A 12,257-nucleotide genomic window follows, 5' to 3' on the forward strand; every position below is an offset into this window, starting at 1 on the left:
ACAGTTGTTCGACGGCATTTCAGCAATGAGGTCAAGGTTTGAGCAGTGCCAACGCGTCGTGAAACCTGAAATCCGTGATAATTGAGAGCGATTAGTGCGAAAATGGATCCGGCTGTGCATTGTGTACCCTTGATAATGAGTCTTAAAATCGCCAGACTTCTGTGAACTAACCCCGGTTGACCCTGTTTGTAGAGTAACCAAAGCCATGGGCGGTGTGGTGGCAGGCTTGTCGTGATGATGCATTTTATCGTTGTGTTTGGATATAGGACCCCTATGTAAAGTGTCTCTCGGTGTCTCACAGCTGGTTGATAGCGAGGCAAACGGAGCTGTTCGTTGTGACGGCGTTGTAGTCGTTGTTGGTCCAACTGTCTTTTACCGTCGAAATGTTGGCTCAGCTGGGGACACACGTTACTGCTTCACACAGAACACTGCGATACAAACGGCAGCCCATTCTTATATTGGCGTTCACCTCACGCGTTCAGCCCCCCCCCCCCAAAAAAAAGGATACCGAAGCTTATGTTTACCACCAGTCGCGTGCCTGTCGCCGGCTGCGACTGCAGTGCTCCTGCGCACGCTCCGGTCCCGCCGCCCGTGCGCGGCACCCCTGACCGTCGCCGCCCGTGGTCGTCGCCGCCGCTGACCGTCGCCGCCCCCGGCGGTCGCCGCCGCTGAGCGTCGCCGCCGCTGACCGTCGCCGCCCCGACCGTCGCCGCCGCTGACCGTCGCCGCCGCTGACCGTCGTGCTCTGCCATTTCAGGATGGTGCTGTGCATCAGCGGCATCCCGATCGACGACATACCGCAGGACTCGCGCACGCTCTACCAGCACTACCCGCACCTGAAGGACGGTGCGCGCCAGTTCTGCAGCATTCCGGCCAAGTGCATCGGTCCTGTGGGCCTGCTGTACGTCAACCAGCGCGAGCTGGCCGTCACCGTGCCGCATGACAAGAACGTCTCCATCCTGGGCACGGATGACTGCACTACGTGCCACATCGCCGTCCTGCGACACACCGGTCAGTGGCGGGGGGCTGCCGGGTGGTGCCTCGGTGTCAGGGCCACTGGCGGGCCACGTGCGGTGCGTCAGTGGGCGTCGCGCGCCATTGGTTCGTGACACGTCGGTCTGTGTCGCGTGGGTGTTGATGCTCCGGTCGGTGTCACGTGGATGTTCGTGATTCTCCGGTCAGTGTCACGTGGGTGTCATTTGACACGGGAGTCGGCGTTTACCCGCGACACATCGGTTGGCGTCGCGTGACGTTTGACGCAGCGGTCGGGATCATAGCGACGTCAACTGGCCGATGCCGAATGGCTGTCACTTCGAAACTTTCAGCTACCCTCCCGGCGTGAGGCCATTGTCATGGCCACGCTGGTTGGAGTCATTCGCGTGTCACTCTGATGGCAGTGCCCTCTGAAGGTGGGCCCACGTGCGGGACAGTCTCACTCCACTCCCTGACCCGTAGTTCTGTGACCGCCGCCCCCATGTGCCGCCGGCCCGGCGCTCCGTCGGGCGCCGCTGACGTCGTGCCGTCCTCCGCAGCGTCGGGCGCCACGGCGCTGACACACCTGGACGGCTGCGGCCACGAGGAGTCAATCCAGACGATCCTGCACCGCATATCGGAGCTGTCCATGGGCTACCCGGCCGGCCGGGTGCAGCTGCACCTGGCCGGCGGCTTCCGCGACACGCGCGGCGTCTCCGAGGAGCTCACGCTCTCCCTGCTCAGTGAGTGGCGCCGTTGGAGGGTCCTCACGCGTGGCTGATGCGCTGGACGCGTGGCGCCGCACGGTCCGGTCTCGTCCCCGGCCTGGTACGCTGTGTGGGCTCTCAGTGTATGAGACAGTCGCCGGCCTCGGCGAGTGCCGGACGTCTGGTGTGCCTGGGAACGGGGCCGGTAGCATTGTACTGCAGTGTGTGATACACCGGGGCTGGAGACAATACAACAATGCACTGCTGCCGGCGGTGCATTGGGGACCGCCGTTGACGGCGCTGTGCTGTTGTGCGCAGTCTACCGGCACCTAGAGCTGGTGGGGATCCTGTCTCCCCGCAACCTGCTGTGCAACGGGATCAAGGCCCAGTCATTTAGCTTTTCCAGAATGCCCTGTCGAGCCAGGCTTACATGTGACCTTATCCAGCTCGGGAAAACAGGTAGCTTCCCTTGCAGTGTCTGTTTTGTGTGCTTTTAGTGTCTTGGGTGACTGAGAGGAGGGGAAAGGGGTGATGTGTGCTTGATATTTGGAGAAAACTTTGGTGAGAGGAGATGGGATAACGCTCTCCCATCCAAACGAGATATATAGCTCTATTGGCGTACGGCTGGTCTGTTGCATATCATTTTGGTCCACGTGACCAGGGACGAAGTGAAGTCCCTGTGCCGCTGCGTATGAGGCCGTGTGGTAGGCCGGTGGCTGGGACCCGCTGCCTGTGCCGCTGTGTATGAGGCCGTGTGGCAGGCCGGTGGCCAGGACTCGCTGACGCCTCGCCGCCTGGCGCAGACTCGTTCCAGAAGTCGCCGTACGAGGTGGACCTGGTGACCTGCTGTCTGGCGACCCTCAACACCATCATCCGGGCTGGCATGAACTGGCCGGTGTGTGTACGGCGTGGGCGTGAACACGGAGACGGGCGAGCTGTTCCGGCCACCTTCCCGGACAAGGGACCCGAGCTGGGCCTCCGCTCAGCCCGCTTCTACACCGGCGGACACCAGGTGGGCAGGGTGGCAGCCTGCGACCGCGACTGTGAATGAAGCCGCCTGCGGCTGCCTCTATAGGCTGAGCTTGATTTTGTGTGGCTTAGCGGTGTTTCGCTGCCGGTGCTTTTTGTCGCTTCGAAGATGTTTCTTATGCCGCGTTTTGCGGCATATTTAGAGCACGTTTCCGTTGTAAGATCACGTAGACTGGCAGGATTTTCGCCTCCCATTTCGCGTCTTGTGTTCGGACTGGCCTGTGCTCCGCCAGGGCCTGCGACGGCCGCTGTTGACCTGCCCCTGTGCGGGCCGTGGCTGACCCGCACCCGCCTGAGCCGCACCAGACCTGCCCGTCGTGACCTAACCCGCTCCGTCGGCCGCGCGGCCAGGTACTGGACATCTACGACTGTCAGCAAGGCCTGCTGCGGATCGGACCGTTCAACTACGAGCCGCTGCGGGGTGTGGACCTGTGGCTGCAGCAGAGCGACGAGTTCCTGCTGCAGCACCTCTCCACCAGCCCCGAGGTCGAGCCGCCCCACTTCGCCATGCAGGTGAGACGTGACCGTCTGCACTGGTGGCATCAGAAAACGCCGTCTGTGTTCGGCGTCCGTCGGCGTTTCCTGCTGATACCTCGGGTATGTTTAAGCGATTTTATTGGTGTATGGCCTGAGGCTTAACTTTAACTCTGAAATCGCTGTCACTCAGACCGTCTAGAAGTGAAGGAAGCGATGCGCCGAGTTACACCGCTTCTAGCGCTGTCTCGCTGGTGCCGAGCTGGTGCCCGTGGGGTTCGGGGCAGCTTCCCCAGCGTCAGCCCCCGTTCGTTGTGTGGTCTCACTCCGGGGATGCCGGGCGTCTGTCGCTGAGACGCTGCGGACGTGGAGGGGGGGGGGGGGGGCGAGAGTGCTGTGGCGTGACCTCTGGCTGCCTCACAGGTGCGGAGCACACTGAAGCACATCCAGGAGCACCCGTTCCCGGCCATCACCATCTTCCCGGACGGACGGCCGCACTACTTCCGCAAGGACGAGCTGTCCGGACAGTGGGTGCAGATCCGCTACTGAGCTGTCCGGGCAGTGGGTGCAGATCCGCCACTGAGCCGTCAGGACAGGGGTGCAGATCCATTACTAAGTTGTCTGGACGTTGGGTGCAGATCTGCTGCCTAGCTGTCTGGACAGTGGGTGCAAGTCCGCTTCTAAGCTGTCCGGACGGACGGCGGTTGCAGATCTGCTGCTGAGCTGTCCGGACAGTGGGTGCAGATCCGCTGCTAAGCTGTGTGGACAGGGGGCGGAGATCTGCCGCTAAACTGTGCAAACTGGGCGTGCTGGCGGGCTGGCCAGACAATGGAAGGCACAAGTCTGTTCTCCAGGCTGCCCATGGCGAGACACTTTATTTGTTGTTACGTTCAGGAGAGTTATGCCGTGTTGACGGAGATGTTATCAGTATCGGCAAGCCTTTGCTGGACCCAGTGGCCGACGGCGGCTGTAGTGATACGATTGCCTTACCGCTTTTGCCGCGGTCTGATATTATTGTGCTGTTGCTGTACCGCGGTGAAAGTGGCGCACCGGCAACCAACGGCGCCTTCGACGGCATTCATTCCAGTGGTGCCAAATTCGACGCTTGTTTTAAGTATTCTGTGTCTGCGTTTCGTGCAGTCTTTTCTCTGGAGCATGGCAGTCGTCTCCACGGCTGCCTTTCTTGAATGTGGTCGCCCGAGAACACCACTCGCTAGTATTAGCAGCTATGGTTGGGTTAGGGTGATTAGTGAACCTCTGACCTGCACATACTGCAGTTGTCTGGTTAGTCACATTTTACAGACAGCATTGATGATGTTTTTCTTGCTTTTTGTTTATCGTTTAAGGATGGCGTTGTCTATGTTTCTGTAATGCAGCATTCTCTTCAGTTTTCGCGTTCGTGTTGAGCGTCGAACCAGCAGTTTTGCTTGTGCCAACTATGAGTTGCCATTGGCTGGCAAACTGCACCACTTTGCGCTGTACCGTTGAACTGAGCCGTGGTGTTGGAGAGAATCAAAATACTATTGAAAAATGACAGCCCTGTCTTTTCCTACCCGGCATTTATCACACCGCGCCAGTGCGGTATCCCGTTCTCGTGATATGCAATGATGAGTAGTAAGGAACTCAGCATGGTATGTGTTGGAATCAGTCCTGTGCTTCACGGTTATCCACGTTTGCAACCCTTGAACACCAAAATGGTCCAAGTAGCCGACGCGCCTCGTTATGCCGGACTCCCGAATACTGGCGTGGAACGCATTCCGCTGGTTTAATTGATAGCGCTCACCCGATCGGGAAGGTCAAGTCCGTGACTGGCCTCGACGATACAAGTGTAGCGCGGGTGATTCAATTTAAGATACCACGTATAGTCGATGAAAAAGAGTAGTAGCTACCGTGCCGAGCTGTGAATCCACTCATGTTACCTGGAAGCACGCTTGGTGATGTGGTGGGGCCAGGGCTGTTCTTGATCGCGATCAACCCGCGGCTTTTTCACTGCTGGGACAACCCCAGCATATTGTTTCAGTTATTACTCGCGACTGAGCCGTAATTGGCGGGCTTGCGTTTGTTGAAAACTGTATCGGCCCAACAATTACAATAATCGGCACTCGATGCACACCTCGTCTCCAACCAACGACCCCAACAGAACGGTGGTCTGGCAACCGACCAGGCGTGGTGCACCGGAATGTCAGAAAATTAGTGCGGATGAAGGTTCAAGCAAGTGGCATCTTGGGGCGGGCAGCTGGTCGAAACGACTCCGATGTGGCAAGGAAAGTGTCAAATTTCTCTGCCACTTTGTTAGATCCAGAGCTAAGCAAAATACACGGACGGTCTCTAGCTTCGGTGATTCAGACAGGAACAGCTCGTCTTCGTCCTAATGTTAAGTGATGAAAAACGCGATTCCGCACAAAGTGAGATATTTTTAATCATATACGACAGGGAGCGGACACCACTAACGTGAAATCCAACTGCGGATACGTGTCAACAGCTTGTGTCACACAGCTCCTACAAATCACGTGTGCGCATACAGTGCTAAGGGCGGGCACAGACGAGGTACGGGCGCCATTCGACACGTTAACGACGTTGCCGAGAAGTCTGCTTGACTTATCTGCTTGCAGGATCGACTGTCCTGATTTGTTGTCGATATTCACCGGCCAAAAAGACCCGTCTGCGCTGAGCCGGGCCGACGTTTACTTCATGCCGTGCTCAATTTCATAGAGATCATTGACGCCTGACATAGAGCTGATGCTGACCTCGTCGCTACGGCTGGCTGCCGCCGCCGGCTGCTCCACCTCCAGACCCTCCTGGTTTCGTAACCACGACAGCTACCACCGCAGCCGTGCCGTCCGTCGCTCCGCGTCCTGTTCCGTCGCCGGTGTTTCGGACGAGCCCACCTCTGTCGTACCGCCGTCCTGTTTCCGTCGCTGGCGCTTCGGGATGAGCCTTCGCCCGTCCGCACCGCCGTCCTGCTCCGTCGCTGGCGCTTCAGATGGGCCACCGTCTGTCGCACCGCCGCCCTGCTCCGTCCTGGCGCTTCGGGCGAGCTGCCCTCCGTGAACGCCGCCCCTGCTCCGTTACTGGCGCTTCGGGCGAGCCGCCCTCCGTTGAACCGCCGCCCTGCTCCGTCGCCGGCGCCGCTTCGGACGAGCGCCCTCCGTCACACACACACCGCCCTGCTCCACCGGCCGGCGCGCTCCGGCCGAGCCGGCCCGTCCGCCCCCGGTGCCCGACGCAGCCACCTGCACTGCTGACTCCTGGAGCCGCGGGCCACTCCGCCTCCTCGGGCGCACCTCGGCCTGGTTGGTGCCGTCTGACGATCCTGGAGCCGTCGTCTCCGCCTCCGTCGGCCCCGGAGCTGTCGGAGCCGTCTCATCGGCAGCAGGCGCTGGACTGGCGTCGACCAGGTCCGCACCGACTGTGTCGGCTCTTCGCCGGCGGCCCCCCCGAACCCTTCGAGACGGGCAGAAGACTCGCCATCGGGTGAGGCGTCCACTGGAGCACGCGTTTCTACATTTTCGGAATCCTTCACATCCGGGTCTTTTGATTGGTCGGTGGCTCCGTCAGGGGCACCCGGTTTTGGAAGATGCTTCGTCCCCGGCAGCCTCGGCAGACTGTTCAGCCCCATCGTCAGCCTTTTCCGTGGCGGCGCCCTCTTCGTTGATGTTCGCTTCGACGCCAGGGGACTCGGACGCATCCTCTGACAAGCCTGGCACGCCCTCCCCCGCTTCACCATCGGTTTGCTTCCCCGTCGGTTTTCGAGTCTTGTTTGGTGCCCTTGCTCTTGGTCCGCTATCCCTTCACCCTCAGACATGCTTTTCCTTTTTCAGAATTCCAGAAGAGGACGCAGTTTCATCGTACTCCAGCTCAACGCAACCCTTTTCGTTGCTGACCTGTTCCATTACTTTGGCCAACTGGAAAAGCCGTGGGTTTGTCTTTTCAATATCTTGAAGTGAGATCAATTTGCGCTTGACCAACTCTCTTTTGCGAATTTCACCAGTGAGCTTTGAACGTATTGCCTTATGCTCCTCACTTTTCCTCACAACCTCCCTTGCGCATTCCTCGTACGCTTTTGACTCTTCGCTTCATCCTCCCCGGACTGAGTCTCAATGTCCATCAGGAGATCTCTGTCCGCCTCCTCCAAGTCCTGCTCTTTCAGGGCGCTGGGCATCATGAATGTCCATTCGTCGCCTTTCCTTGACGAGAAGCTCCTCCAGCAGCTGGAGTCTCTGCTGCTCCTCGTCCCTTTCATAATCCCTCAGAATCTTGTTCTCTTCCATCCGCCTGCGCAGCTCCTCGATGCGGTTGTTCAGCTCGCGGGTGTTGGCCTCCTCCTCGAGCAGCTGCGTGGCACATATGCTCCCTTCCGCTCCTCGCTCCTCTCCCGCAGCCTCGCCAGCTCCAGTCGTAGCCTCGTGATCAGCTCCTCCTCCAGAAACCCTGGCCACCACCCTACGCTTCTCGCGATCCCTGGCACGCACCTGCTCGTTCTGCAGCTCGGCCAACAGCCGCCGTAGCAGCTCCTTCTCCAGCACCTCCTCCTCCAGGTGGCAGCTCCTTGCGCTCTTTACTGGACTCGCGCGTGCGCTCGATCTCGCGCTGCACCTCGCGCTCACGCAGCAGCTCGCGCTGCGTCTCGAGCGCGCGGCCGCAACTGGCTCTCCCACCTCCAGGTCGCGCTGGGTCTCGATCTGGCGCTGGTACTCGCGGTGCTCGCGCCGCTTGCGCCGGTAGTCCTGACGGCGCTCGCGGGCGCGTTTATCCCACCAGCTGGGGTCGTCCCCGCTGCTGGCGCTGGACGGCCGGTCACTCGAGCCTCGACCCGTGCCTGCCCAGTCGCCGTGGCCGCTGTCGGTCAGTCCTGCCGGGGCGAGAAGGCTCAGCGCTCCCGGACGGGGACGCGGGCCTCTATTGGATACGGACTTGGTAGTTTGAAGGCTCTGACCGCTCTGTAGAGCAGACTATCCGCATGGTAATGCATCTGGTTTGGGTTTTTAAAACGATCTGATAGCTGTTAACTTGCACTTCTAATGTGCTGCCCACACGTTCATGCACTTCGGCGAGTGCCAAGTGCATTCAGGTTTAAAGAAAACCCTTACCTACATATGATGGGTGACTACCCTTGTTCACCCGCACCGAGTTCCATTACGAGCTCAGAATCTTTGACGTGCCTGGCAAAGGCCAGACACAGCCGCCCGTTGTGATCGTTGCACGGCCCATGGTGCATAAGTGCGACAAATGGTTGAAACTCTGTTTATAGAACGAAACGGAATAAAGCCAGACATGAATTCTTACTTTAAATGCGTTTAAGATATTTTGTGACCAGACCATTATGGACCATAATCATTCCTTACCTTTGTGAGTCTTGTAGTATTTCATATAGTCGTCGACCTTTGCATCCGGGAGTCCGCATGCTCTGAGAAAGTCCGCGAAACAGGGCGTCTCGTGCTCAGAGTCGGGGTCCGACAGCTCTGACGGGTCGTCTAGACTTGGATCCGTGTCCGGATCGGTCAGCTTGCATAGCTCCAGCTGGTCGTCAAACATCATGTGGAGCGTCCGGAGCTCTTCGTTGGGGGTGTCCGGGTCCAAGTCCTTCACCTGCAGGCTCTTGACTTTGCGTCTCTTTCGTTTCACTTCAGGTTGTTTTGCCAACTTGCTGGTGGAGCTGGTGGAGCTGGTGGAGCCTGGTGGAGCTGGTGGTGCAGCTGCAGGCTTTGGAGGAGGTGGAGCTTTGGCGGCTGGTTCCTCCGCCCCACCAACACAACACTGAAACAATCCGGACAAATGCTCGTCGGTGCATGTTCTGGAATAAATTTCGGATTGCATTAGCTGAAGGAATGTTTTTGTTGTATCCAGCATGCTCTCAAAAAAGCGTGAGAAACGCGAGATTTTAGGGTCTCAATCCGTACATTTAGATCCCCCTACGCTGATATGTTACGATATCACCCTTCCCCGCATGCATTCTACGGGTGCAATTTACCGCCAAAGCAACATGAATACTAAACGCTGTGGCTGCTGATTGCGGCTTGAAGAACCAATCTCACTCAGAAATAAAGCAGATAATTACGAATAGTTTCTTCCATCCCGGTTGCGTTTTGGGCGCTGGTGCCGGCGCGGTCGGCGGCGTCGTCGGAGCAGCATCCGTCTGATCTGCCTCCGCCGCTGCAGCCGCCGCCTTCGCGGCCTCCGCCTCTGTCTTGTCCTTCAGCGAGTCCTCGTAGTCCGGGTCATCTGGCTCAGGGTTGTACTCCTTGACGGCGGAGAGCTTTTGTTTAGAGACCTTGGAGTAAGGCCGCCGGTACTCGGTGAGCAGCGGGTCTTTGCCGAGTGGACGCACCAGCACCTTTTTCTGGAAGTGGACGCGACCGGCGCTGCTCCTGCTGCTTTCTTCGTCCGTGTCGTCGCTGGCCGTGTCCTGGTGGTGCCGCTCCGCGCGGCGCTCGTAGTCGCTCTTGCGCGCCACCGAGTCGCGGTACTCGCGGAAGTTGTGGCTGGCACGCAGGCTCTCCTGGAGCCGCCAGAGCACCGCCTCGACGAACTCGTCGCCGCCCTCGGCGCGGACGTCGCGCAGTGCCGACAGCTCGCTCTCGGACTCGGGCGAGCCGACGTAGCGGCGCGGCGGGTGCGTGGCAGCGAACGGCGGCTCTGAGCTGACCGACGTGGCCGACGACTGGGCGGCCGGGTCGGTCCGGAGCGTCTCGTCCGACGGCACATCCGTCAGCATCCAGTCGGGCACGCGCCGCCGTCGTCGCCGACCGCGCTCTCGGCTCTTCAGCACGGACGGCGGGCCGGCCTGCTCGTCGTCGCTGCCGTCTTGGATGAGGAAGCCGAACCGCTGCTTGACCTGGCGGCCGGCGGGAGTAAGGTCGGTCGGGTCGGAGAGGTCGTACTCGCCGATGCCGCCTAGCTCTCGGATCCGGTTCTGGATGCGCGTGATTAGCATGGCTTCGAAGCCCTCGTCGTACGGTGCGTCGATGTGGTTGGCCGAGACATCGCTGCGGCTGTCTGTAGGGGCCGCCGGCTCATTATCCGGCTCCTGCTTCACGGACACCGAACTGTCCATCATGCTGCCGCCCGAGCTGGTCTGGCCGACCTCGCGATAGCGTTGTCGAGCACTCTCCGGTTCGATGCCAGTTTCAGGTACGCCATCCACTGGTGGCACAGCACTCAGGCCAATCCTGGCCGCAAAAGCTGCCAGACCATCAGGGAATCGGTCGTAGATGATTTGATGATGAATCCGAATCTCTGGATTTCTGTTCTGGTTCCACTGTGCAACGTCCGGGTCTTGGGTGTATTTTTCCACAACTGTGCGAAAGTCTGAGGCGGACTGTGAATCAGAAGATGCCAAGTACCCAGCGTCAAAGGAGAGGTGGACATTTGTATTCGGAGGTAGTCCCTCCTGTGGGTCGTCGTTCACGATACTTTCCTGACATCGCAATCCCGCCGGGGTCAGCGTCGCTTCCGACTCCGTGGGGTCTCGGGATTCTAGTTCGGGATGTTTTATGTCGAGAGACTCACACGATGCGTCATATTCTGATGTCAGGTTTTGTGACTCCTTAGGTAATGCTTGCAATTCCCCTCGCGGCAGTGGTGGTGAAACGCGGTTTCTGAAGTCGAGTAGATCGGACTCGGCTATTGGAACTTCAGGATTCTGAGAAGGCCCGGCAGTTATAATGCGTCTCGTTCGCGTTCGTGGTGTGTAGAGTCTTTTCTTCTTTTTCGTGGTCACCTGCTCTCTGAGATCTGTGTCTGGACTCGATTCCGGTGAATGGTCAGACATCCTTGACAAAAGCCTTTCTCTTGAGAAAACAACAGGACGGAAGCATTGTGTCTTTACTGAAGCTCTGTTATTGGCAGCACAAATACGCCTCGCACCGAGGCCTTAAGCGTACCACACGAGGTATCGCACACTGGAAACGTTGAACGCTGGGGCAATATAAGTTACACTAAACGCATCTAAGCCATAATTATGGTGTATGTGACGCAAAAGAGGCAATGGCGCTTTTAACAGGCGAAATTAGTCTGGGCCACGTGACAAGCTTTGGGGCTATTCCTCGTTCCGTTAATTAACTAGGGTTGGTGCTCATAGAGCAGACAGTAGTAATAGCCTTGTTCCTCGGGGAATAACCAAGAGAATGGAAATAAGGTTGGGTTGGTATCTCGGCGACATACCTTTATCGAAACATAGTAGAAGTCACTTCAGTTATTGTTTCAACGAAGGCATGTTGCTGAAATATCAACCCAACCATATCTCCACTTCCTGGTTATTCTCCGAGGAATAAGGCTGTTACGACTGTCTTATCTATGTGAATAATGTTTCTTGCTAATGCATTGAACAACTTAGCATTGGTGCTCGGTATCTCTCATCATTTATCTGATGCGTGCAATTTTTTTTGTCCAGCAATATCTTTCGAGACGTAACTAATGCACACACAAACACATATCCCCCCACACGCATAAATAAACATATAGATATAGATATAGATATATATATTACAGATATATATATATATATATATATATATATATATATACATATATTGACGTAGTGGGCAGCACAAGGGGGTCGCCATCTACTGATATCGAAATTGTTTCACGAGTCGCAATATAACGTGATATTACTAGGCGGTCAAAAGGATGGAGGGAGCTACTACGCCATTCTGTTGGGCATGGTGATTGGCAAACTTTGCTTCCCCGACCCATAGCGTCGTCATCAGCTGCCGGATCGGGCCGCGCCTGCGTGACAGGACCGGGCTATTTCAAGGGGACTGCTCTGTGTCTCAGCGTGTAATAACGCTTGCGGCCGCCGAGCGCAGAAAGTATGAGAAAAAAACGAAGCACAGTCTTTAATGCAGTGGCACTGCTACTGGCTGGACTGAAGCTACGCGGGTCACTGTGAATGCCTTGAAGACTGCTTAAGACACACAGGAGACGAGAAGAAGTCTGGATCTGATGCATCAGTGACAGGGGCGTGACTTTCTAAAATCGGTTGGGCGGGACTCAGCCGAAATCATTGACCTAACCTACCCCAAAGACTGATTGTGTCCGGATTTCGGCCCACTTAATTTTGCGCCCTCTATGGTT

The 12,257-nt window shown here is 57.6% G+C and overlaps 1 protein-coding gene and 1 pseudogene across 1 annotated transcript; one reads left to right on the forward strand and one right to left on the reverse strand.

The window, feature by feature from the left end:
• Positions 1–755: 755 nt before the first annotated feature.
• Positions 756–4,346, forward strand: LOC119103473 (protein N-terminal asparagine amidohydrolase-like; annotated as a pseudogene).
• A 2,933-nt stretch (positions 4,347–7,279) lies between these two features.
• Positions 7,280–10,949, reverse strand: LOC119102276 (uncharacterized). Its single transcript, XM_037225644.1, has 4 exons — positions 9,241–10,949; positions 8,528–8,939; positions 7,841–8,034; positions 7,280–7,714 (listed from the first exon to the last, which is right to left on the reverse strand). The coding sequence occupies exons 1-4, from the start codon at positions 10,237–10,239 to the stop codon at positions 7,280–7,282; spliced, it is 2,040 nt and encodes a 679-aa protein (XP_037081539.1). The 5' UTR covers positions 10,240–10,949.
• Between the last annotated feature and the right edge of the window lie 1,308 nt (positions 10,950–12,257).

The sequence above is a fragment of the Pollicipes pollicipes genome, unplaced genomic scaffold (genome assembly GCF_011947565.3).
Source record: "Pollicipes pollicipes isolate AB1234 unplaced genomic scaffold, Ppol_2.1 Scaffold_5724;HRSCAF=6776_pilon_pilon_pilon, whole genome shotgun sequence".
NCBI classification, from domain to species: domain Eukaryota; kingdom Metazoa; phylum Arthropoda; class Thecostraca; order Pollicipedomorpha; family Pollicipedidae; genus Pollicipes; species Pollicipes pollicipes.